This window comes from Pogona vitticeps, chromosome 7 (genome assembly GCF_051106095.1).
Source record: "Pogona vitticeps strain Pit_001003342236 chromosome 7, PviZW2.1, whole genome shotgun sequence".
In the NCBI taxonomy this organism is placed as follows: Eukaryota; Metazoa; Chordata; class Lepidosauria; order Squamata; family Agamidae; genus Pogona; species Pogona vitticeps.
The window spans coordinates 4,623,611-4,650,344 of NC_135789.1; the positions used below are offsets into that span (position 1 = coordinate 4,623,611).

The following is a 26,734-nucleotide window of genomic DNA, read 5'->3' on the forward strand; positions in this document are numbered from 1 at the left end:
AGAAGGATTGTTAACATGCCACAAAAGGATGAATTGTGCAACACAAATGTACCTTTCAAGGCAGAAGACGCTGGCTTTATCTGGCGCTTTTCTGTAGAACAAACCCCAGGGCCAGTAAGATGAGAGTCAGGATGACCAACTAGTCATTCATTCTGGAGTGTGGCATCAGGGATGGTGTGTTGTCTGTGAAACTGTAGACACCACGTTCATCACTGTATCCTACATCACAGGGAAGTCCCCCAATTCTTAGCTACAAGATCATGCTAAACTTGACATGCAAGATCACTGTCACATGCATTATACAACCTCCAAAAACGGTCACTTCCTTTCTTTCTCACTTCCAGGTTGCGAATACCAGTGTTGTTGCTTTATCCAGTCAAAAAGCAGAGTGTTCACTCCTGGCTAGTTATCTGTAAAGCTGTTACTTGGAACTAGTTCCTTTTGAGTAACATGTAAAGTAACTGGTAATCCCCAATTACTTTTTAGATGCAACATTCCCTAAAATAGCTTCTTTAATCCTGACCAATTTTTTTTTAAAATGGCTTTTAATCCCGACCAATTTTTTTAAAAGTATAGTTTTGTATGACATTTTTAATTTGGATGATTTTAATTGCAGGGAGCCCCTTGGGTTCCCCTATGGGAAGAACAGTGGCATACGAACAAAATAAATAAAATACTAAAATGATAAAATGGTTCAGTGTAATGAGTTATGCTTAGTTAAACACTTTTAAAGAGCACTGAGCAGCCTTTTCAAGACACAGTTGGGCAGGAAGGTTTCAGGACTGACACCATTCTCCTGTCAGTGCTTATGTGGCAAAGGATGTACCCTTTGGATTTTTGTAAGGGGAAAAAAATATTTCCAAGGGGCAATATCAGAATTGGCCACTAGGGGGGAACCAGAAAGCATTTCTCTTTATTTCTCTAGTCTGCTGGTAAAGCCAATGGAACATATCAGTAAGGTGCAATACCAGAGATGCTTGTGCAGAGAGAACAAAAACAGTAATGGGGTGAGAAGCGAAGCCTTGATTTAGCACATCAAGTCATCAAATGCAAGAAATCCAAAGGCAGACTTCTGGGAGTCTATTTTGGTTTTCTCACATTCAATTTTTTAAAAAATGTTTTGATCCCCAATTACAAGTTCTTTCCATACCGGCAATGAGAAAGGAACCGCAAGTGAAACAAATCAAAGCCAGAACGAGGACCGGTGGAAGAAATCTGCACTGCCTTGGCTTGCCACAGGAGGCAAGAGATAGTAGGAGTTCCCCCCCCAGTGGTCCCCAACCTTGGGCTTCCAGATGTTCTTGGACTACATCTCCCAGAAGGCTTCACCACCACCTCTGTTGGCTGGGATTTCTGGGAGCTGAAGTCCAAGAACATCTGGAGGCCCAAGGTTGGGGAACCACTGCCCAACATAGTTGAATTGGGCTATGGGTTCCACCCACAGAATGAATTTCTGGACACCTTTTCTTGAGGTCAGTTAAGGTAAAGGCTCTCCATGCCTGACAGCCAAGCCAGCTCCAGACGGAAGAGCATACATAGGACAAAATTCCCACTCCATCCGTGAGTCGTGGGAATTCCTCCACCCAGCTCGGAGGGACCCCATAGAAATGACTGAACCTCCAGATGACAATGTTCTCTGAGATCCTGAGATCAGATTGAGACCTGGAAGTCCTACAGCCCCTTCTTCTTTTTTTAAATGTCTTCTTTCTTTCACAAACAAGACGCCCTTTCTCCGACTGTCCGGAGTTGCCCTCCCCAACCGGAGCGTCCCCGAACCGAAGTGACATTTCCAGTTGTCTCCCGTTGTTTTTCTCCAGCCCCGGCCCTCCGGATTCCCTGGAAAAGAAGCAGGCACGCAGCTGGATCCGTGCTGTGCCCGACAGAAAGGCCCAACCCCTCTTTGGGCCATGACTCAACGTCTCAATCTGCATAACGAGGCTGGACAGCTCCCAAGCAGCCTTATCGGTGGCGATTACATTATAAAGAGAAGCTTGGAGATCTCCAGTCACGATTCTTGGGCAGAACTAGGAGGCAGAGCCACCGTTGGAGTGCCACCTTGAACGACGTGGCGCGGTGATTAAGGTACCAAGAGACCCGCCGTTGGTTTTCCCTGGTGTGGACCGTGTCCTAGCCGTGCATGTTTTAGATCGATGAGAGAAAAAACGCTAAGTTCTCCTGGCAGGACTTTAAGATGGGTGTTCCAGGGAGTGTTGTATGTTTGCTGCAAGGATTTTATTTTATTTTATTTTATTTGCACTCGGCTGTGATTTGGGATGCATCTGGAACACGGGCACTTCGTGACGGGGAAGGAGAGAATCAGGATGGGGCTGCTCCACTTCGGCTAGAAATATATCCCATGTTTGATGGCTTCTCTGCATCCAATAACTGCAAGCCGCCAGATAATCAGTGGTTTGGCCCAATTGAGGTGTCCTCGGGAAGCTTTCGGATTTTTTTGACCCATGTTGAGGTGGAGAAGCCTTCAAAATTATGAATTTTCTACTTTTCACTCCATCTGCCGTTTTTGCTGGACTTCTGACTGACCGGCGCTTCCCTCGGTTTTAAAGCCCACGTCTTCCCGCTTCTTTCCGTAATTGCCTTTCTGTTTTCAAGCTACCTCCCTGTGTGCGTTTTTCCTAGATTTGCACGTGCAATTTTGCCTCAATCTTTGCCGTCGTGTCTCTCGAACTGAACTGTGGTTTAATGCATGGCTGTATATTTGTTCATCTCTTAGTTGCAATGTTTATATATCAACTTTCTTTAAGGAACACAAGACAGTGTTGTTTTTTCCTCCGCTGTATCTGCACAGCAGCCCTGTGAGGTAGACACAACTGGGAGGGAGGGAAGGACTGGACCAAGATCTCTGTGAGTGGCATAGCTGTGCAGAGACTCGAACCCAGATCTGAAAGCTGTAACGCAACACTAAAGACTACCGCACATAAACTTATTTTCATTCAGCATGTTTACAGCAGTCATATCACACTTTAGGAAAGTGTGGACTGCATTTTGATTCCTCCACTAGTTTTGCAAAAGCAGATTAGATTTGCAATGAAATGTAAACTCAATAGGTCCCTGTTGTGTAGTGGTTTCAGGTGTCAACCGTGTGCAGCTCAAATGTTGTGGGTCCTTTGTGAGAAATGTGTTTCTGGAGTTCGGTCGCAGGAGATAGCCATCAAGGGCAGACTGGATAGCTCAGGGGTTTCGGTCTCTGGCTGTGGATCTGGAGGTTGGGAGTTCGATTCCCCCCTTGTGCGTTCCAGAAGAGCCCAGCCTGGGTAGCCTTGGGCCCGCGGCAAAATCCCAGGACACCCCAGAAGGGAATAGGAAACCATTTTAAGTATTCTGTCCCTGGTAAAACCTGCAAAGGGGTCATCATAAGTCAGAATTGGCCTGGCAGCCCATGATGATGATGATGATGATGATGGACACTGAATGATCTCACCCCCTTTACTCGGTCTTCATACAGGCTTGTAGTCCCCGCAATAGAGACTAACGGGATTTTAACATCGACGTTTTAACTTTCAGTCAATTTCCCCAGAAGAGGTAATTAAAAGGTGTGATCAGTTTTTGATCGCGAGGAGACAGACTTTAAGTTTCGGCTGGTTTCTAGGGCATTAAAAAAAAAAAAGGATGGGTTTGAAACAGCTGACGTGTTTCTGTTTTGGAACACGGTGGTTCCGCTTGTATCTCGGACACCGTTCTGTATTTTCTCCTGGGTGCTTTTAGACGCCGGCTTCGGTAGGGCTTTGCCCCGGACGGTGGGCTATCATAATTTGGAATAAATATTAAAATGAGTGCTGGACAACACCGAAGGGCATTGGAGACTTTCAGCCCGGCTGCCGTTCTGTGGTCTGGTTCGTTATGTCCTGAGTTGTTGAATCCAATGGTGAGCACGTGGCGATTCTGATCAAATCCGTTTCTTGATAGTTTTCATAGGAAGGCATTACGGCTTAGGTGCCCTGGGGATCATGGAGCGAGGAGTTCCCCAGGACAACCTAATCTCCTACACTGAGCTCAGAGGCTACGAAAACAGAACAAAACAATGGGGGGGGAACCGAGAAGAAAACAAATAGCTCCCCAGTGTTTTGAAGACAAAGAAAACATTTCTTTCACAGGGAGTTTTTGCTGATGCTCAGGAAACTTTGCAGGGCTGAATATTTGGGCTTAACTAGCAATGCAGGGAGGCAGAGGTAGGGGTTTGCTTCCTGCCTCAGGCAGCAGGACAACTTCGGCAGCAACACGCATAGTCCGAGATCTCAGGTGGATTGAACCCCTGGTCTCCTGTGTGGTTGGGAGTTCGATTCCCCAGCAAGCCTCCTTGACAGGGGCTGGACTGGATGATCCGCAGGGTCCCTTCCAGCTCCGTAGGTCTAAGATGAAATATAATAGTCCAGTAGGATGGCGGAGCAGCTTGGTGGGAAGTGAGGCACCGGTTGGATTCTCGGGCAGGTGTCCAGGCCAGGAACGCAACCAGCGCCACCTTAGTGAGTGACAATTTGTGCGATTTTCCTTCAATAATAATCATGGGTCGTCAAGCCGATTCTGACTTACAGCAACCCTTTTCAAGTGTAGAGAGAAGACTCAGAAGTAGTTTCCCCTTCCTCCCTCCAGGGGGCGCCCTGGGACTGTGCAGCTGCCCCAAGGCCACCCAGGCTGGTTCTTCTGGAATGCCTGGTGGGGGGATCGAACTCCCAACCTCTGGCTCGGCAGCGAGTCGCCTAAACCTGCGGTCCCCAACCTTGGGCCTCCAGATGTTCTTGGACTACAACTTCCAGAAGCCTTCACCACCACTTTTGTTGGCCAGGATTTCTGGGAGTTGAAGTCCAAGAACATCTGGAGGCCCACGGTTAGGGACCACTGACCTAAACCACTGAGCTATCCTGCCAGCTGAGATTTCCGTTACGCAAAAGTAAATCAGCAACTGAACTCCCGGGTAAGACCCTCTCTGTCCTTCTCTCTCTCCAATTTCCTCCCCGTTTGTCTCCCGTTCAGCCGCTTATACACGTACATGACAGCCACATGCGAGAAGATGCTCTGATTATATTTCACCCTCTTGAGTTCATGAGGACTAGAAACACGCTCCTTGGTTTCTCTGCAGGGCTGTGAGCTCCACCATTTTTGTTCTCGCTCACGACACCTTTGGCCCTCATCCTTCGCTGCGCTTCCCTCCTATTTCGCCACAAATCACGCAGAACATTTTTGCTGAGCAAGATCAGAAAACCCTACAGCTCCTCGTCATTAAGGCTGTGGTTTCCAGCACACAGACACGAGAACCAGTTCCACGGAACTGGCTGGGATTGGTTTCTGAGTGTCATCTTGACAGCCAGCATTTCTGGTGTAACGCGCCCGTTTGTCTGCAGGCTAAATCCCAATTTCTACCTGCGCCAAAGTCACGTGGAAAGATTCAGCTACCTAGACTCAGCCCCATTGAACTCAACCGGACTTAGTTCTGAGAAGGCACTTTCCTAAGTCCTGCCCGGCATGCGGGGCTCGGGAGTAACTCATTCCAAGTAACTAGTTACATGTCCTTAATTCCCCCCCCTTTTTTTGCTTCCTATACTGTATTGGGGGCGCAGTGACAGATAGTAGCACAACGTTTGCGGTGTAGCTATAACTGTTTTAGTTACTTTTAGAGTTGTTGGAAGGGGCTGGAGTCTGAGGCACACCTTTGCATGCAATTTAGTTTTCATCATCATCATCATCATCATCATCATCATCATCATCATCATCATCATCATCATCTTAAAACATCTCACCTTTAAAATGCAAGATGCCACAATACCTGATAGTTCTGGGACACTTAAACATATAGCTGGGACAGGCAATAGTGAAGCCTTCCAGCCAAAGCAAGAGGTCAGACTAGATGACCTCCAGATACACCCTCCAGTTCCTAAAAATTTCCGATGCCATCATCTCCCCAGCTGTCAAAGCTACAAACAAGGGGCTCAGCAGTGAAAGGGATGGCATTAGAACAAAAGCAAGACCGGTGGGGGGGGGGAGCTGCGAACAGGCAGTATGCTAGAAAAGTTACTTTTGAGTGACTTCCTAGGCTTTGGAAGGCTACAGAAGCTGCTTTCTGAAGCTGTGCAAAGAGGCGATCAACCTGGTCCATGCAGACGGCGGCTGGGGTTTGTGAGTACGTCCGACCAGTCGATCCGTACATGGGCTGGAGCACTCTTGGAGCACACGTTGCAATGCTTCAGCTGGAGGCTGGCCTTGACTCAGAAAGCAATCTCACCGTCCAGGATTCTGCAACTTAGCTGTGTCAGATCTCTGACTCTACACATTCTGGGCTGGACCTGAATCCACAGCTGAATGGACAGAATTGTTCGTGGGGAAGGGGGGGGACTTAAAAAGCTTATTGTCGTTATTATGTTATCAAGTCACCTCTGACTCATGGATGAGCAACCTCCAAAATTCCCTGTCCTCGGCTGCCCTGCTCAGTTCTTGTAGAGTCAAGCCTGTGGTTTCCTTTAGGGAGTAAATCCATCTCCTATTGGGTCTTCCTCCTTTCCTGCTGCCGTCCACTTTTCCCAACCTTATTGTCTTTTCCAGGGAATCCTGGCTTCTCAGGGTGGGCCCAAAACCGGACGGTCTCAGTTTCGACATTTCTGCCTCTGGAGAGTTTTCAGGCTTGATTTGATCCGGGACCCAGTTCTTTCTCTTTCTGGCAGTCCAGAGTATCCACAAAGCTCTCCTTCAGCACCACAACCCAAACAAATTTTAAAAAGCTTTAAATTTGTGGAGAAGAGAGACCCAGAAGTGAGATTCCCCCCCCCCCAGGTTCTCTTTTTCCCTTCCTGGTTTCAAAACCGTTTTCAAAAACAAAGATGCCTTTTTCTCTGGTCGAAGGAAAGCCAGTTTTCTTCTGCTGTCTTCAGAGTTTTTGGAAACATTTCCTTCTGAACTGCAAATCCCAGAATCCCCCAGCCAAGAGCCATGCCGGTTTCGGCATGCTGGGACATGTAGTCCAAAAAAAAGGAGCTCTGTTAGAACCTCGGACCATGAGGAAGGAGAGAGAGGAATGTTCGGGTTCTTCCCAGAATTATGATATCTAGAAACATCTGGGTTTGCTTTTTTGAAAACTATTTTTCTCCCGTGTGTTAAAAGGAAACAGAGATTAGAAGAAACTGAGTAAGAAAACGCATGCAGGGCCGGCTCTATCATTCAGGAGAGTGAAGCAGCTGCCTCTTGGGAGTTATTTCATGTGTTGCTTTACTGCCAGGAAAGGAAAGGGGTGTATGTAATCTTTTCTTCCTCGGGTAGCAAATATGTATTTGCTCAGCGCCATGATTGGCATTGAGCACCCAGACCATTGAACAGGGGGTGGGCAGGAGGCTATTTCGATGTCTGGCCTCAGTCGGAAAAATATCGTGGGCCACCTCCACCAGCAAACCTTTCCAAAGTGTTCCCCAAACTTCTCAGCAAGGGACAGAAGTTTCCAACTTTTGCGAAACCCGTACAAATAAAATAAAACAAACTGTAAAGACTTCACGCAAACAAAAAATAACAGTTTTTTTTTTAAAAAATCAAAAATAATGGTCCTCTTCACAAAAAGTGAATTAAAATCTACTTTATCTGAAGAAGTAGCAAAAAAAAGAGTCAAATTAAGAGGGGGGGGAGGGTGAACATTGCACTGTCTTCTGGAATTTTTTTCCTGCCTCTCTTTGGTTTGGAAACCTTTGCTGAACCCCATGCAAGGAACAGTTGAGTGTTTGGCATTATTCCGATGCAACCATTAGGGGTCAGCAACTCCTAACACTGAATCTTTGAAACTCAAGTCTTCTCTGTAAAATGTCCATATCCCCCTCCCATACATTCTTTCCTTGGTTTGCTGCATGCAAGAAATGATCTTAATAATATAATAATAATCCTAGAACAGCAAAGCTGGAAGGGACCCTATAGATCATCCAGTCCAGCCCCTGTCAAGGAGGCACTGTGGAGATTCAAACTCCCAGCCTCTGTCTAAGTTGCTGAGCTATCCAGCACTAAACCCTTATCCCACAAATTTTGTGTGTGTGTCTGTGTGTATGTATTTGTAGGAATTCAATTTGGGTTACACCACCCCAGAATCTCCTGCTCATGCTAGCTCAGGGAGAATGGGAATTGTAGTCCCAAAATGACCTCCACTGCCCCACAATCTCTGGGCTCTCATATGCCCGACAAAAACATCCAGAACACCAACCAATTAACCCATTAAGTGCTGGAAAGCCTTTATCTAGTGTCAGGTTTTGCAACCGGGGCCCGGTGCGTGTCTGTTGCTGAGTCCCAGCTGTGATTCAAAGGTGCTGCTGAAATTTTGGAAATGTGAGATACTCAAGGAAGTGGGACATTGTGAATCAGATGTTATCACTCATTCCATCTGATGATGACAGGCCAGCATCCTGGTAGAGGAGGAAGGGTATTGTAAGCAAGGCATTTAAGAATAGCAACATGTTGTAAAGATAAGGGATGATAAGGGGCCAGTCATTCAGATCCAGCTTCACCACATCTCGAGTTTTGGTCTCGGTTGTGTGTCATGGAAATTTAAGGACTCCCCCCTCGCCGTAAGCAGAACATCCTGCTCCAATATTTCCTTCTCTTGCAGCATGTGAGATGTCCATCTCCAGCACCCTAGTGGATAAGATGCTGACTTTCTAAAGAGAAAGAATAAGTTGCTGTGGATGAAAGTTTGGGGATTATGAGAGTTTTAGTCCAAACAAATCCCTGAAGTTCTAGGAAGGACATAGGCCAGCATTACCTGGACAATCAGGGATTTGAGCATAAACCAGCATGACATGGCCAATCAGGGTTCTGAGCATAAACCAGCATTACCTGGCCAATCAGGGATCTGAATTTAGCCTTGCACTTCATGGCCAATCAGGGATCTCACAATAAAGGGAAAGAAAGGAAAGGATGAAAAGGCAAGGTGGCTAGATCCAGAAAAGGCAAGGTGGCTAGATAATGAGGATGCTACGCAAGGACACACCCTTATTAAGAGTGAACATATGCTGCAAAATTATCCCCCGCTAGCCTAAAATTTACAAAATGTGTTCCAGGTTTTGAGAATGGAGAACCGCACCAATAAAGAGAAGGAACCAGAAACGAAGGAGGAAGACGCAGCCCTGATTGAATTCTATAGCTCCTTCAAGGACCTTTTCGAATTCTTCTGCCTCAACACCACCATACATGGCACCATCCGCCTGGTGTGCTCGAGCCGCAACAAGATGAAGACGGCCTTCTGGGCTCTCCTCTTCCTCGCCAGCTTCGCCATGTTGTACTGGCAGTTTGCCCTCATCTTCAACCAGTACTGGGAGTACCCGGTCGTCATGTCCCTCGCGGTTCACTCTGAGCCTAAAATGTTCCCGGCTATCACGGTCTGCAGTCTTAATCCCTACAGGTAAATTCCTAACCTGGTGGGTGGAATGGGACAGGCTTCCTGGCAAGCTGGAAGGGCAGCTAATGGGGTAGTTAGTGACTCCTGATTTTTGAGAGTACATTCCGTATTTTAATCTGAACTTTGCAGGTGCTACCCGAGGTGCTGAATAGGGTTCAGCACATTGGATAGCTCCTGTAAAGTTCAGATTAAAACCTTCACCTCCTTCTTCCTTGATTTGTTGTACGTGTGATCACAGCCAATCAGGTTTTTCCTATGTGCCGATACCTCCAAAGATCAACAGCATTTAAAGGTCCCATCCTTGCCCACCCTTCAGCTGCTGATAACGTGCCTGAATCAAAAAGTCTTCGCTGCCTTTTTTTCTTCCATTTCAGTTCCCGAATTCTGATACAAACAGAACATACACATAGAACCCTTTACTGTTGGTTTCCTCTCTGCAGGGTTGACGCAGTTGCAAAAAATATGGCCCAGCTGGACAATCTGGCAAGGGAATCAGTATACAATATATATGGCTTCACCATCCCGGAGAAAGAACTGGAAGACAATGAAAGTATCCATGTGGAGAACTGGTCAAACCAGACAGGAGCCAAGGTCGATGGCTCCAGCTTCCATCTGGACCGTAACATTGCCCTGTTGAGAATGGATGGAAAAGTAGGCTTCCGACTGGTAAGATAAACAGGGACCTTGGTGGCTGGTCTTTTGATTGTCGCGGCTGTTCCTTTGTTCTTGAGAAGTTCCATCAAACTCAGATGGAGAGGGGCAAAGCTAGTAGGAAGCATTAACAAAAGCCAAAAGCTATTGTTTCATGATGACAGGGCTTGCCTGGCAGTCACAAAATGTTGAGCATCAGTGAGAAAAATGGAAAACCCGGGAGGGGATAATGAAATAGACCCCATCTGGAGAAAGGATTGGTTCCCTGATTGGCTGGGACCTTGGCAAATGTTGAGGGACTGGGCACGGTGTGAGCTTCTTAAATGAGCTTATAATGGCTGAAATCCTGTCCCTTAGTGTAGAAAGTTGCCCTAGAGTAAGCCCATTGAGTCAGTGGGGATTCGGTGAGTCAACTCCTCCCTGAGTCCCCTCCATTCCATGGACTTCCTCCGATTGTGACTTACTTTAGCCCATTCAGTTACAACTAGAGTAGGCCTATTTGAATCAATGGAACTTACAGAGGAGTTGAACTCACCCAAGCCCCACTGACTCAACGAGCCTCTTCTAGTGCGACTTGCGAGGATTTCAGCCATTAACATTGAAGTGACACGTTTTGCATCCTCCAGGCCCCCTCTTGTGTGAGAGGGACTACAAATCCCATTGCCCCCCAGACAACACAGGTGTTGTGCAAAGGGACTGTGGATGACAGCAGATGCCCTCAGTCCGCCTGGAGGGTGCCAGGTTTACAGAAGATGGCTTTTAAAGATCCTGGGCTCCCCGGACAGACGCCTTTTGGATTTTTGACCTTTCCTCGCTTTTTCGAGGAGGGAGGTTCTGCGGGTGGATCTGACTCAGAGAAAACTTTCACTGGCATTCCCTCAACTCCGCAGTCCCAATCTTTAAAAAGAAAGAAAGAAAAGAAGAGCCAAGGCTTTCCAAGTATGACTCATTTTGTTGCGTAACTGCTGTTCCAGGTTAAATCCAGCCTCACCCGATGCTGCCTGGGTCAACTCTGCTCCTGTGTTGTGGTTTTAAGAAATGGACTATTATTAAGCACAGGCCATCCAGTTGGCCATTAAGAGCCATTCGGGGGAAGAGAAGAACGTGCCCCCAGAGTTTCGAAGGGGTCCCACATAGAGCATCAATGCCATGTCAAACTTCCCTTTTAAAATCCCAGTTCTGTATTGACAGGATATTGCATTAACCACCTGTACCCTTTTCCCTGTTTTTTTGACAATCGGGTTTCAAAGCACCTACAGGGGTGGAGAACCGGCATGCATGCCACAAAATCCTGCATCTCCATGCAGGAGATGTTAATCTCTTCCTCTCGGCCATTTTCACACAAAAGCGACTGTAATGCAAATGAACCTTCTGGCCAGTGCTGTTTGGGAAAGCGGGAGAGATTGGAACCCTCCTAAATCTTCTCAATGAGGCAGAAACATCCAGAGAATTCAAAGATTCAAAAGGGGGAGAAAGTTGATGGCTGTCAGAAGGCCTCCTGTGTCCGGACTCTGAGTCTAAGGGCATTTCAAGATGTCTGTGGTGCTGAATTCGAGTTTGCACCTCTTCCTTCACAAGCTCGTAATCTTTCAGAGTAATCAACACAGTCTTCTCTCTTATTGGGGGCCTAGCTCATGGAGTTAATCTGAACTTAGAAAGAGCTGTCTCAGGGGCCAATTCCTTTGGCTGATGGTTCGCAAACTTAGGTCCCTCCAGATGTTCTTGGACAATGACTCCCAGGAATCCCAGCGAGCACCACTAGTTTTGAAGGCTTCTGGGAGTTGTAGTTCAAGAACACCTGGGGACACAAGGTTAGGAACCATTGTCTTTGGGGCATAGCTTTCAGCACCTTGGAGAGTTCCCAGTAAGAGACAGACTAGTAAGCAGAAGCCATCACCAGCTTCTGCTGTCCAGAATATACCCGGGATAGAATTCTGGCTTGGGCTAGGATAGAACTCTGGCTGGAAGCATGGACAACCACTGCTGCCGGTCAGAGCAGGCAGTACTAAAGTAGGCAGGCCAATGTTTTGATTCCTACATTCCAATGGGCATTTTCCTCTCATTTCTCACACTAATGTCCCTCTTCCTCCAGTGTAATGAAACAGGTGGCAACTGCTACAACATGGTCTTCTCCTCCGGCGTGCACGCCGTTCGAGAGTGGTACCGTTTCCACTACATGAACATCATGTCCCAAGTCCCATCCATTTTTGACATTCCGGACAACGAGAAGGGCATTAGCCACCTGGTTTATGCCTGCCAGTACGACGGAGAAGCCTGCCGAGCCAGGTAACAGATTTAGCTGCCCCCCCGTGGGGTGCCGTGTGTATGAGTGGAAAGTAAGAGTGGGTGGGTAGATTCTAGAGCTTCAAAAAGTTTTTGAGGAGGCTTCAAACTCCCAGATCCCATAGATTCTAGGAGGGTGGATCCAACAGATCCCGAAAGGAATCCCCCATGGTGGAGGTCAGTGGCTCCCAGCCTTGGGTGCCCAGATGTTCTTGGACTACAACTCCCAGAAATCCTGACCAGCACAGTTCATGATGAAGGCCTCTGGGAGTTTGACCCAAGGTTGGGAACCACCGTTCTAGGTCGTTTACCTGTCAAAACAGAAGGCATGGCTGTGTGGACCACCTTTCTGAAGGTCCCTCTGAACAAATCTGGGCGCCTGGACTGAATCAAAATGAAAGCCAAGTTTCTAGTTCTCATGGGTATGATGCAAAGAGATGATCCACCCCTACCAGAATTTCAAGAGCTGGAGGACCAATTAGCTTTCTGTTCCTTAAGGCAGTGGTCCCCAACCTTGGGCCTCCAGATGTTCTTGGACTACAACTCCCAGAAGCCTTCACCACCACCCCTGCTGCCCAGGATTTCTGGGAGCTGAAGTCCAAGAACATCTGGAAGCCCAAGGTTGGGGACCACTGCCTTAAGGGATGGGTTTCAAGCACACATGCTCATATTCTTCAAACCCTCAGAAGTAGATTAAGATTCAAGCACCACTGTCTGTTCTTGTCTCTCCTTCTTTGGCCTCTGAGAGCTTGAAACATAGAAAACCCTCAAGGCATGGGAGTCCCACCATCTGTCACTCCATTTCTCCCTGCTTTTGATCCCCTGGAAGAATCCTTAGCTATCATTCCAGGCTTGCATTGCAACTATAGTTTACTGTAACTTCCCAGTCCTTTGCTATGCTTGCTTTCCCCTCTTTATCTCTACTTTGGAGAATTTATCAGGGAGAATCTATATCTTTCTAAGACATTGCAGAAGAGTAGGACATCTTGATTATATCATGCATGAGAATCCACAGCAGAGCTCAGAACATTACATTTGGAAAGATCTCTTGACCATGACTCACTCTGTCAAAAAGCGAAGTTGGTGTTAATGTCGCTCTGGTTTTACAAGCAGCTTCTTGCGCTTTATTAAATTCATCGGGCACGGTATGAACCTGCTAAAATAATAGAGCGATATACTCTCCAGCTCCCCCTTGTGATTAATTCTGATACTGCACACGGGAAGTATTTCTACAGAGACAAAAATCAATGCCAACAAATATTTCCCTTTGCCTCCATATTTACAACAGACAGCCACCAAATCTCTCTCTCTCTATCTGTGTGTGTGGTGGTGGTGGTGGTGGGGACTCTTTGCAGTTTGTTCTTTATTTCTTTATCTACATGGCTGGGCTTATCAGTAACCCAGAGGGGAAAAGATTAGAAAAGAAACAGAAATAAAAGGCAGGTTTCTTAACCTCTCCCTTTCTAATTGAGTGACTTCCAAATGATCTTTTCGAGGCAACTTTTCCAAGCTTTTCCTGATCATTTGGGCTCACCCTAGCCTCTGGGCACACCCCACCTATTTACCTCTGCAACGTCTCAGGTGCACAGCTAGTTTTCTGTGGGTGTGGGCCCTTTTCTCCCGCTTCTCTTGGGATAATTTGAGGACAGAGAAGAGAAAAGGCTCCACCTGCTCCCGGTGTCTCCTGAGGTTAAGAACCGGTCGATGCCATTCCCTTTGGCACCCGGTCCTTGCCGGCTCGCGAGATGCCTTTCGGTCGGCTCAGAACAATCTGATAAAACCGGAACAAGCCTGCCCTGAACCTGGTCAAACGGCCTCTCTTGGCCCTTCACCTGGAGTTTGGTCCTTGTAGAGGATCTGACTGCAATCCAAAGAAACAAGAGAAGAGTGTAAGAGCTAGGAAGAGGGAAGTCTGAGGAATTAAAATTCCCCGCAACTGGTATTTCTTCAGCCAAAAATGACCCAGAAGCGCCAGCCAAGCTGATTTCCTAAATTCAACATTTTCTTCCTTCTGCATCCTGGGCGTGAGACATGAACCATTGACAGCGGTTGGATCGGATTCCCTCTGTCTCCTGATCCCCCCCTTTCTAACTTTTTCTCATTCAGCCCCTTGCCATCATCAGCCCTACGTTCTGAGGTCAACAGTTTTGATTGCCACTGTTTTCATAGACCTGGGGCCTTGATTTGCACACCGAAAAGGGATGGTCGGAGTAAGGGACATTTTGCAGCTGGAAACCCCCGGGACCCTAGATTTTCCTATTTAAAAAAAAGTCACAAAGGTTTGCTTTAGTGGTGGAAAGGGGCCTTTTGAAACGTGTAACTGTTCTGGTTACCACATTTTTAAAGGAATGCCAACAAACTGGAGCAAGTTCAGAGAAGGGCAACAAGGAGGATCACAGGGGCCTGGAAACCAAGCCCCAAGAGGAAATACGGAAAAACCTGGGCAGGTTTAGCCAATTTTAGCTTAGTAAAGACTAAGGGGACATATTATAGCACTTTTCAAATACATGAAAGGTTGTCCTACAGAGAGGAGCCAGGATCTGTTCTCTATCATCCCAGAGCGCAGGACACTTCACAATGGGCTCAAGTTAAAGGAAGCCAGATTTAGGGTGAATATCAGGAAAAACTTCTTAACTGTTAGAGTAGTACGACATCGGAACCCATGACCTCAGGGGGAGGTGGTGAGCACTACATTCAAGAGAAAATGGGACCACCCACCCATCAGATCTGCTTTGATTTGGATTCCTGACTTGAGCGGGGGGGGGTTGGATTTGGTGGTCTTCAAGGCCCCTTCGAACCCAATCGTTCTATGATTCTTATGAGTCTATTATTGTTTGATAGAGCAAACCAACGATGATCGGTTTATCTTACCGATATCTACACCACCTAGAAGACTTCTAGCTTCCCTCCAAAGTTCCTTCCCCTGGTGCCAGCGCTCTGACAAAGCTTGGTCGCCGTACATCACAGTGGGCGACTCTGAATCTCAGCCCTCTCGTGTGGCTCTCTGCCACCTTTCCGTACCCAACCTTATCTTGCTCGTAGAGAACATGGTGTGGCCACATTTGTACTGGATGTTCTTTTGGTCTAGCCAAGGTGGGACATGCCAACCTCTGCTGGAAGCACTTTGGAAACTAGAAGGTGAGGAGATAAACATTAGACACCCGTCCGACTGATAAAATTATACGAGCAAACATTTGCTTAAACGTTATCAGGACGAATGCGGAGTACTTTTTTTTTTTTCAAACTCCTGGAATTTCTAAGAAACCTCCATGGGTGGAGTGTCACGATCGGTTCGTTTGTTGGTTCTGCTTCTGAATCGAAACGGCGTGAGTCATAAAAGCAATTTTACAAGATCCATGGACGGACACCTTATGTAATATAGAACTAAGATCTTTAAATATGGGCAGACAAGGTCCTTTTGATTAGTAGAGTTTGTTCCCGTCATTTCCATGACTACGTAAAAATAAAATAAAATAGCAGTTTAAAAAATTGACTCCCAGAAGACAGTGAATTGCAACCGGAATACAAAACTGCATGCTACTCGGGGAGTATTTCAAATTTTTGCAGATTTGTTGATTTCATTTGTTTCATTTATAGGCTGCCTTTCTCCAAATCAGAGGAGCCCCCAGGCAGCTCAGAATATTAAAAAGAATAGAATTAAAAACATCAGAAGTTAAAGAGGAAAAAAAAATTAAACGTATGCTGATTATAATGCAATTGAATAATTAAAAGCAAGTAAACATGAAAAATGAGCTTAACTTTAAAAAGGCAATCAGGGACTCCATTGTGATTATCTAAAACCGGCCTGAAAAGATGGGTTTTCAGCTTTTGGTGGGAAAAGGACAGCCTGATCTCCTGAGGGAAAGCATTCCACATCCTGGGAGCTGCCACCGTCAAGACCCTGCCTTGTATCCCCATCAGCCACTCCTCGAATCTATTTCATTTCTGCAGCTCTCATGCGGTTCTCTCACTTTTTGCAGCTACTCTGGCTTGGAGTGAACCTTCAGAAAAGTAACTTTTCCAGGGCTCTGCTTCAAAGGAGCCTCCTCTCTCCCACCCACGTTGTCACGCAAAAACACACACTATAAATGCACTTAAGAGGTGCATAGAAAAAGGAACTGTAAAGAGAGAAGACCGAAAGAAGTGCTTCACAATGTCCAATCGAAAACGAACAGTGTAAGGACATAATACAATGAATATAAAACAACCATAGCATTCTTCCTATTGTTCTATCATCAATAATATATGTAGATGCAGGCAGGGCAGTGTGAATGGCATAATCTTGTATTAGGAACAAAGTGCTGGATAACTCAGTGGTTTAGGTCTTTGGAGCCAGAGGTTGGGAGTTCAAATCCCCCACTGGGCCTCCTTGACAAGGGCTGGACCTCACGATCCGTCGGGTCCCTTCCAACCCCACCGTTCTATAATATATATTATATTATGAGGACACGTCAATCAAAAATGTTTATATTTCATTTCAACCTCTCCTGATCTTTTTCTTCCCTTTCCGTTCTCAGTGATTCTGAGCATTTCCACCACCCCATCTACGGGAGCTGTTACACTTATAACAAGAACGGCACAGATGAATTCTGGAGAGCTTCCAAGCCCGGGATTCCTTACGGTACGGCCGGACGCGTAAATGGAGGAAATGAACAAGTTGCATGAATAGCGTCAGAACCAACCATTTCTATAATAGTTCCTTAATTATGAACCTTATTTCTTTCTGAGGTTCACCCCCTCTTTCAGAAACAACTTTTCCCTGGGTTATAGGAGAAGGCTGGTGTATTTCTATTATATATTATTATTATTATTATTTCAATATTGCTGGCGTTCTAACATACCTCAGTGCGCAGTGGCTCAGAACCACACACACTTAGGGGTTTTTTTGCTTTTAGAAGCCCTGCGACAACCACAACACAGTATAATGCTTTTTTGTGCGGTGCTTTTCACAACCCCGGGAGACCCCATTTTTTAAAAAAGAGAGAGAATTCTGAAAAGGCGCCATAAAATAAAAGACGCCGGGAAAAGGAAGAGGCACACACACTATAAAAGAGAAATTTCAATCTTCCAGGCAGCTACAAAGGGAAACAGCCAGCAGGAAATCAAAATGCGAGAAAGAGACTTTTTAAAGAAGAGATATAAAAGAAGTGGAAAGCGTACTGTGGGTTTGTTTTTTTTTGTAGCAAGGGAATCTCACAACTATAGTAACACTGCTTTAAAAGAAACAACAACTGAAACCAAGGTGATAAATTTACAAGCTGGCAGGAGACCCAGAATTTTCTAGATGGGAGTTGAGAGAAGGACCCAGACCTGAACATCTGGAGGCTGGCAGTGCATTGTAATAACATATATAAGAGGAAGGGAAACACCGTCCAGTCCCCCCAACAGGATCACTCGGTAGTTCTTCTCCAGGCAAAAGGAGAGCTTTCCAAAACTGAAACCAGGCGTGACGTTCACAGTTGCAAGATGCAGGATGAAAGCAACCTACTTTGATTTAAGATGATCTTCCAGTTCTAGGGTCTCCCTTAAGTGAGCAGCAATTCCCAACCTTGGGGTCCTCCCAGATGTTCTTGGACTAGAACTCCCAGAAGCCTCCCAAGGTTGGGAAGCCCTACGAGTCATCGCTCAAGGCATTGTGCAGGAAGGGGGGGGTCTTAACAATGATCTTGCTTCCCGTTTGTCCTCGGATTCCAACGTTGAAATGGATTTCCGTTCTCTACCCTCCAACCCCAGGTCTGTCGCTGATCTTGAAAGTGGAGCAGAAAGACCACATCCCTCTCTTGTCCACTGTGGCCGGCGTGAAGGTGATGATTCATAACCACAATCAATCACCCTTCTTGGAACACGAAGGGTTTGATATCCAACCAGGGGTCGAGAGCACCATCGGAATCAAACAGGTAGGCATTACGTCCTGAAATTCCAAATATACAGCCCCAATGTTGTTTTGTTTCTATCTACTTACCTTTTGGGCTGAATTCTTAAAACCTTTTGGGTTTTTTTGAAATGCTGCTTCTGAGTTTCCAGGGATGGCGTGGGTGAGAAATGCTCTTATTTTCATTCAATCTGTTTGGTCGGCTGATCACTTTCCCAAAATTCGGAAATCTCTGCACTCATTTCCATGGGTATTTTTCAAATCCGTTTCTCTTAGCGTAGGAGAAGGACAAGCAGTTTTTTCCTAATCAGAAATGGAAAACAGGGAGGCCTTATTTTCATTATTACAACTGTTTGAATATTCCTATTTTTTTCCTTTCTTAATACAGGATTTTAGGCACTGGGCCAGTTTCTGCTCACGTACATATTTTTGCATGCAGGTTTTTCTAATTTGGGCTTTGCCTCATACAATACTGCAGCAAATACATTGTTGATCTCTTTTAATCCATAGGATGAAGTGAATCGCTTAGGTGGAAATTATGGATATTGTACGGAGGAAGGAAAGGACGTGAGCGTCCCACTCATCTACAAGAGCAAATATACAACGCAGGTATACTTGACACAGAAGGGAAGCTTTGCATTGTTCACATTTTTATGCTGGCCTGCTCCTATATTTGATATTCACAACCCCCCGGACTCATGGACAAAGGTCTGGCTGGTTAATTCTGCTTGGGGTGTGAAATTCACCCTCATGAAGCTCTCTTCCTTCCATCCTGCTAGTTGGTAGCACGAGATTGCCTGAATCTGTGGATTACTGCCCCAGAAGTCTGCAGGAATTTCTCAAGCCATTAAAATCCCGACAAATATTTTCATGTACTTAAGCTAATGAAGCTAATGAATACTGCTGGAGCAGTACAACAGTGGAACCAGTTACCAAGGGAGTTGGGGAGTGTTCCAACCCTGGAGGCATTCAAGAAAAACTTGGATCATCACCTGGCAGATACGCTTTGATTGTATTCCTGCATCAAGCAGGGGGTTGGACTGGATGGCCTTGTAAGGCCCCTTCCAACTTCACTTTTCTATGATTCTATGAATTCCACCTCTGGTTGTGATTTTGGACCTGTGACAGAGGACAGGAGAAATGGATGGGTGGGAGCTCAGTTTTGTGGGAGCTGCAAAAGATTATGGCTCAGACAGATTTTTTTTTGGTAGGCAGAGACTACCACACCTGTAAGCCCTTGCAGCTCACACAGAGCTGAACCCAATCTACCCATTTCCCCTATCTTCTTCACAGGATGAAAATGGCTGCTGGGGCCTGGGTTCGTTAGCTTAAAAACTTGAAAACATGTGTCAGGATTTTGAGTTTTTTAAATTAAAGCCCCCACGCATGCGTCCAGGGAATTATAGAGTAGTCTGCAAAATCTGAAAACCCTACACCTATTAGTTGGCCCTTAAGGTGAGATGGGGTCCACCGAGTCAATGAAAACTCACTGGATGTCCTCTTTGGTTCTCTCCCTATCCCATTTCCACCTCTGCAGGCGTGTTTGCATTCCTGTTTCCAGCACCAGATGATTGAAAAGTGCCACTGTGGATATTTCTACTACCCATTGCCTTCTGGGGCTGAATACTGCAATTATAACAAGCATCCTGCCTGGGGTAAGTGGAAGACAGAGTGACAGATGTACACGTCCATTTAATCTGGGTGTCTTGATAAACTTTGGAATGATAGGTGTTTGCCCGTAGAGTCTGGTGATGCCAATGTTGTTGGGGGCAGTAAACCCTCTCCTGGTTTTACTCTGAACTTTAAAGGAGCCCATCTGAATGAGTGAATTCGGCTGCAATGAAGATCAGCTGCAATGGACTGGACACCCTGTCAGAGCCCCCAGTCTCCACTAATGTCAGCTGAACAAACATTTTCAGGGACTCCCCCCCCCGTAACATCTGCCTCCTATTGACCGTGTTCTTTTCTTTACCTCCAGGTCATTGCTTCTACCAACTGTACAAACAGCTTGCCCACCACAAACACATCTGTTTCGATGAGTGCCCCAAACTATGCAAGTGAGTAGGAAAAATATCTCCATCGTTTGAATGGGGTGCAAGTTGATCCTAGTTCGATTTTGAGACCTGTGTTTCTTGACTGGCCCATTGAATATATCTCTCCTTTCTTCATCACATGCCAAATTACATGTCCTCCAAGCAAATACATAGCTATTAAGGTCCAGGCTACTATAGAACTGTGCCTCTCCAGTTTCATCACAGAGACAGCCTGACATGCTGGACTGAGTTCCACTGGCTTGCTGTAGAAACCAGCAATGCACAGCACTGACTGGCCAATGTCAGTAACTTCCTCTCCCATCCCCACAGATCCTGTTTTTCTCCAGTCTTGCACAAAAATGAGACATACACACACAGACAGACATACACGTGTACCTTAAACATGTCAAGTGCTTGAAGAAAAAATGGTTTAAGAGAAAGAAAATTCCACCTTTTCTTGGGGCAAAGAAGAAGAGGTGGCAAGTGGCAGATTCCTAGGCAAGGCCAATGGAATTAAAACCATTTCCTTTGAAGCATACTGACCATATGACTAGGTGTGTGCTGGATTTTAAGTGCAGAATTCACAACTCATCGTCCTGTTGGTTTGTTTCCTGGCAGGGAATCCCGATACACACTTTCAGCCGGGTACGCCAAATGGCCATCGACCAAATCTAAGGTAAAGTAAGATTTTGTTACTGATCTACAAAAATCCCCATACTCACACTCTACAAAACTCACAGGAGTTGTCGAAGGAAGTGTAGACAGAACCACGTGTGTGTGGCAAAATGGGAAAGGAAGCGTTTCGGAGCAAAGGAACAGGATGGATGTGACCCCAAAGCTTGGAAAAGTTGCTTTTTAAAACTGACTTCTCTGAGAACTCTTCATTCAACATGAGCATTGCAGTTTGACGTTCTAGCTGGGGGGATTCAACATCTCCAAATGGGGTTTCCCAGAAATGGCCCTAGAACAGCTTGAAGTTGACGAACCTAGAACCGTGTCAGGCTGGAGAGATACACCGGTGGTCTTCTGAATCTTGCTGAACTACAGATCCCATTATCCCCCCTTGGCTGCGCTAGCTAGAGTCTATCATTGAGGGCAGACTCCCTTTCTATTCAGAAGATCTGAGAGCCAATGCAAACAGAACCACAGGACCTTATTTTAGGATATTCTTATAATACTTTCTACATCTCTGGAATTCATGTGATCTCCTCCATATTTCAGGATTGGATCCATAGAGCATTGCAAGCTCAGAACAATTATAACAAAAGTAGCAACAGGTGAGTCACAATACCGTTTGGGAGGGGGGATTTTTTTTTCCTCTCCTTTTTTCTATTCATTACAGCACACTGGGTTACATCTATCTGTAGCATCAAAATCAAAACACCCAGTAAGAATTGTCTTTGTGTAGTTTAGAATAAAAATCGAGGCTGGAAAAAGGAGGTTCAAAGGTGTAGTTTTTAAATATTGAAAGGCACACAGCTGAAAAATACAGACAGCAGGACCCCTTTTCCACGGGATCAGTATCCACTGATTAACTTATCCACGGGCTGAAAATACAAAATGAATCCTCCCCCACCCACCCAGAAATGCCCGTTTATATTTCCTGGGTGTGCTTGCCAGAACTGGCCACGAGAGGGAGCCAAAAACCATGCAATTTATAGCGTCTCATACTTCCACGTTTTTCCAGCATCCACGAGAGGCGTTGGAATCAACAGCCCCACCAATGGATTCCTCAGTAGACCAAAATGCTTAAGAGGGAGAAGGCAAACTGTGATGAGTTTTGGCTCACCTTTCCACCTGTTTTCCTCTCTTCCAGAGAAGACCTCGCCATGGTCAATGTTTACTTCGAGAAGCTTGACTATCAGTCCTGGGACGAATCTCCAGAGTACACCGTGAGTCGGGGCTTTCTCTGGTTTTGACTCAGACTAAAAACCCTACAGTGTGCAAGGGTTTTAAAAAAAACTAAATTAAAAATGCCAGACAAGAACCAGCATCAACAACTAACCTTCTTGTCTGTCTTTGTGTTTAGGTGACATTGGCAATGTCCAGCATGGGAAGCCAATGGAGTTTATGGTTCGGATCTTCTGTGTTATCCGTGGTCGAGCTGTTTGAATTCGTGGTGGACGCCGCCATCTTAACCCTCATCTTCTTCTACCGGCGGCTGACGGCCAAGACCCACAAACTGACTCGCCCGCCGAAGACCCCGAGGGCGAGTTTGACGCTGGAGAACTACCGGTCCGTGGAAGAAGGCGTGGTGTCCAACCACGGTGAAGAGAAGACCTCGGTGCCCATCACCGCCATGACGCTGGAGGACGACAGCGCCTCCACCTGTCCAAAGGATGGGCCTCTGTCTTGCACGAAATATAGCAAGCACGAGGTGCCGGAACTGGACTCGGGCGTCGTGCTTCATGGATTCAAGCAGAAAAATGAACACTGTGTGGACAAGGGTCCAAATAGATAAGGGTATCTAAAAGGAGGTTGTAAAGAACTGCCGGACCTGCCTTCATAACCTCACGATCCAGAATTCCTGAGACTGACCCCACTCGGGAGACTTTGTGGCCAGAAGACGAAGCTGTGACCTCTGACCGGGTCAGAGGAACCAGAAATACAACAGGACTGATGTCTAATGGGGAGTCGGAGTCTGTTATTTTTCCCTCAGTTGTTTACTTTCAGACTTCGTCTCCTGTGGCAACCAAGATGCTGTCCACCAACCTATGAGAAGGGGGGTTTCAAAAAAAAACCTGAGTAGGGTCATGGACATCAAACTTGTATCTACCTCCTTTGTGTAGCCTTACATCCAATATGAATGGTTTAGTTCCTAGAAATGACTTCTCCTTGCAGTATTTACACTGTGGCTGGATCGATATATCTCAATGGCATATTGCACAGCACTGATTGGCCAATGCCAGTCATGTACTTTCCTTTCAAGACTCTTCAACTGTGTCCCCTTGAGACATCTACTTCCTCCCCCCTCTTGTGTTATGTGTGGAGTGTTGTGGTTGTCCAGTTCCCATTTAAGAAGAGGGGGAAATTGATCTTAGCTTTCTACCCAGACGCTCCAGAAGAAACCAGATTCAACTGGGTATCCCTGCGCAAACAGATTGGATCGTCAACATTTCACAGATGGTCCCAGGTTAAATGTTAAACCGCTTGCACATGTACAAAAAAAAAAAATCTCGGGGCAGATATTTTATGAGCATATGTTCTTTCTGAGATCCCAGGAAAAAAAAGATAACACTTGACCGCACTAATTGATAACGTCCAAGATGCCTCATTTATTTGAGAGCCAAAAGAAACTGGTTCTCTTTCGCACATAAAACCCACAGTAAGGATGGTGTCTTTCAAGGATGTGTGTGTTGTTCCTTTTTTAAGCTGTAAAGTTCATGGACTTTCCCAAGCAGGAGAGACGAAAGAACAAAACGGGAGCAAGAGGAAGAAAACAGACTTGATGTCAAAAGACTGTGAAATCTAGTAGTTTCCTTTAGATTCCTTATGCTCATACCTCAGAGCCTAGGGGTGGAATTTTTGGACTTCCGAGCCTACTAATATCATAATTCTCCATTCTGGCTATTCTGTCTACCTTAGAAGCACCCTACGAAGGCTAAAATTTGTACGGCTAATACTTGGTTTTAAAATTTGGTTTTAAAAATTGGTAAGGCTAAAATTGGGAAGGCAGGTTGAGCTAGGCCTAGCTCCTCCTAAGCTTCCTGCTCAGAAAGAAAGGCTCCCAGCTAGCACTGGGGTGGGAACAGGAAGCTTGGGTGGAGCTAGGCCCAGCTCAACCTGAAAGCCTTCCAATTTAGGCCTAGTGTCCCAGGTGAGCCACACTTACCGTATTTTTCGCACTATAAGACGCACTTTTTTCCCACAAAAAAGGGGGTGGAAAGTCTGTGTGTCTTATGGAGCGAAGAAAACAGATTATATTTTCCTGTTTTCTTCTCCTAAAAAATTGGTGTGTCTTATGGAAAGGTGCGTCTTATGGAGCGAAAAATATGGGTAGGTGTCTATAAGGTGTATGTAAGTCGAGTAGAACTCATAGAACGAAGAACGGTGGTATCTGCAGTCCAGAAAAATCCAAAACTTCCATCCTTATTAGGCTCCCTTCAGGCAAGAAGGTGATCGTGGCGTGTGCAATATACAGTAAGCTTTTGTGCCTTGATGGTTGTACACAAAAAGAAAAAGAACCTACAAATTGGCAGGTTCTAATATGTTGTAATATGAACATTTTGACTGTAATTTATTTCAGAGTGTTTGTGTATACTAGAGGAGACTGGCACCCTATGTAACGACAATACGGGTGCCAGCTTTTATCATTTCCGATGTAACTTTAAGGTTGAAATCCAGTAGTGAATTGCGGCGAGAGTATTACCAAATCCACAGGGATGTGGTAAGCCAATTCTTAAAATTCCATCAATCCAATGGGCCTACTCTCATGGCGATGTCCTCCTGGATTTCAGCCCCAAATTTATTTCCCTTTCCCCTTCGCCCCAATTTCAAACAGGTAAACAGGAGTGAATGAAAGAATGAATCGTAGCAAACTTGCATTGATTGTTTTGAACTAAAATGCTGTGAATCACTTTTCATACCTTGTGTGTCTCTTCTTTGGGTTGGGTGATGATATCTTGGAGGAAAAAGTGAAAGAGAGTGTTTTAAAAATTTAAAATAAAGACCTACCTCCAATTATTCATTCCTAGAGCTGGCTGGATAGCACAGTGAGTTAGGTCTCTGGCTGTGGGGCCGGAGCGTTGGAGTTCGATTCCCCCACAGTGACTCCTGGGAGTAGAGTCAAGGACAGTAACTGTGCTTCACCTACAAAACATCTTGGTTTCAATTCCTGTCCTCTCTAGGTAGGGCTTGGAAAAAATTCATCTGAAAACCCAAAGAGCTACTCTTAGTAAGAATGGTTTATCACCTAGCCTTGATTGACTAAGACTTGAGTGTACTAGGATGGGCAAGCAGTAGTCAATGGCCCATTGATTATGCCATTGATTCATCTCAACGTGGCAACATTCAGCACACCAGATGTGGTGGGGCCACCTCTCCCATTGGCCAAGAGAGATGAATGCTAGGAGCTGGACTCCAACCACAGCTTACCCCAGATCCCTAGACAAATCTTCAACTAAATCAATGGTTCCCAACCTTGGGGCCTCCAGATGTTCTTGGACTAAAACTCCCAGAAGCCTTCACCACCAGTTGCGCCGGCCAGGGTTTCTGGGAGTCGCAGTCCAAGAACACTGAAAGACTCAAGGTTGGGAGCTCTGCTCCAGATGAACCAACAAGCTTCTCAACTGGGAGGTTGCCAACACCGGCTTGGGTGTTGCCCTTCCTTGCTGGAGTTTTGCCCATTTCGACAACTCCTTCATCCAGGAAGCAAGGCCCGGAGAGCAACGAGGCAACTTGACAACCGCCAGGCTGTCAGTTTCCCAAAGGACTGCCGTTGGCCAAACCCATCTAATCCTGATTCCCTTCCCTGGTCTTGTTATTAGTGCCCCAGCTCGAAACAATAGTGTGGACTGTCGCAAATGATTGACGAACCACCTCTCCACCTCCTCCGCAGCTTCCCCAGCAAGCCCGGGCTGGTCTGATTTCCAGACTCCTTCTCCAAGGAAAACTGAACGGGACGGGGAGAGATTGGGTGGTTTCCCACATCTTGTCATCCTGTGCTTTTAGTGGACATCTTTGGCACAGTCAGGATGCAGGTGAACACCCATCACGTTAACCTGATGAAGCTGTTTTTTGATGGTCTCCACCCCGATTCCACCTCCCAACCTATCATCATCATCAACAACAACATTGTGTGCTGTCAAGTCCATTCTGACTTATGACTACCCTTTCCAGGTTTTTCCTGGTAGACAATATTCAGAAGTGTTTTACCATTCCCTTCCTCTAGGGGGAGCCCTGGGACCCATGCAGCTGGCCCAAGGCTACCCAGGCTGGCTGTACTGGCAGGAGGCACAGTGGGGAATCGAACTCACAACCAGAGATCTAATCCACTGAGCTCTCCAGCCAGCTTCCCATCTATCACGCAAGCATAATAATGCCAGCCAGGACTCCTGGGGGATGATGGAATGCTGAGCTTTCCTTCCCGCGTCCTCTCAGGGTCTCGCACTACAAGTCCCATCAGCTCAACTTGGCCCACAGGAGGGTAGACGTTGACACCTGGCTTCCTCAGAAAATAAGCAGAGGGTAGGATTGTAGCCAAAAGATCTGGGGATGATCTCTGGATGAGAGCCTGGATGATGGGGATGATGAGACCTGAAGTTCAGCTTGTCAGGATGGTGTCCAGTTGGCGGAGGGAGGTCTACAAATATTCTCCAAGGGAGTGAACCTGCCAGTTGTACTGGTTGAAAAGATCATCACCCATCTTCAGCTCTTCTCTTGGAACGTTTTCTGTTCCAGTCCGTCGCCATCTGAAGCCACACCATGTCACTTAAAGATATTGTAGTGACCCTTCGTAGAACTTTAAAGAATGGAATCCCTTGCTCTTCAGTTTTCCTTTTTCCTCCACGTCTCTTGCACCTT

At 46.1% G+C, this 26,734-nt stretch overlaps 2 protein-coding genes across 2 annotated transcripts; both read left to right on the top strand.

Annotated features, from left to right (window-relative positions):
• Positions 1–9,044: 9,044 nt before the first annotated feature.
• On the top strand, positions 9,045–22,131 carry SCNN1D (sodium channel epithelial 1 subunit delta). The gene is made up of 9 exons (XM_078379070.1): positions 9,045–9,376; positions 9,814–10,039; positions 12,117–12,310; positions 16,825–16,928; positions 18,041–18,204; positions 18,690–18,788; positions 19,717–19,834; positions 20,158–20,236; positions 22,029–22,131. Exons 1-9 carry the CDS (start codon positions 9,045–9,047, stop codon positions 22,129–22,131), a joined length of 1,419 nt encoding a protein of 472 aa, XP_078235196.1.
• Positions 22,132–22,208: 77 nt separating this feature from the next.
• Positions 22,209–23,214, top strand: LOC144584054 (uncharacterized). Its single transcript, XM_078379255.1, has one exon. The coding sequence runs from the start codon at positions 22,254–22,256 to the stop codon at positions 22,671–22,673; it is 420 nt and encodes a 139-aa protein (XP_078235381.1). The 5' UTR covers positions 22,209–22,253; the 3' UTR covers positions 22,674–23,214.
• The last annotated feature ends 3,520 nt before the right edge of the window (positions 23,215–26,734 follow it).

Coding starts and splice junctions, on each gene's coding strand:
- SCNN1D (XM_078379070.1), top strand. CDS start 9,045: ATGGAGAACCGCACCAATAAAGAGAAGGAACCAGAAACGAAGGAGGAA. Junction 10,040..12,116: donor GAAAAGTAGGCTTCCGACTG/GTAAGATAAACA, acceptor CTCTTCCTCCAG/TGTAATGAAACAGGTGGCAA. Junction 18,789..19,716: donor AGAGCAAATATACAACGCAG/GTATACTTGACA, acceptor CCACCTCTGCAG/GCGTGTTTGCATTCCTGTTT.
- LOC144584054 (XM_078379255.1), top strand. CDS start 22,254: ATGTCCAGCATGGGAAGCCAATGGAGTTTATGGTTCGGATCTTCTGTG.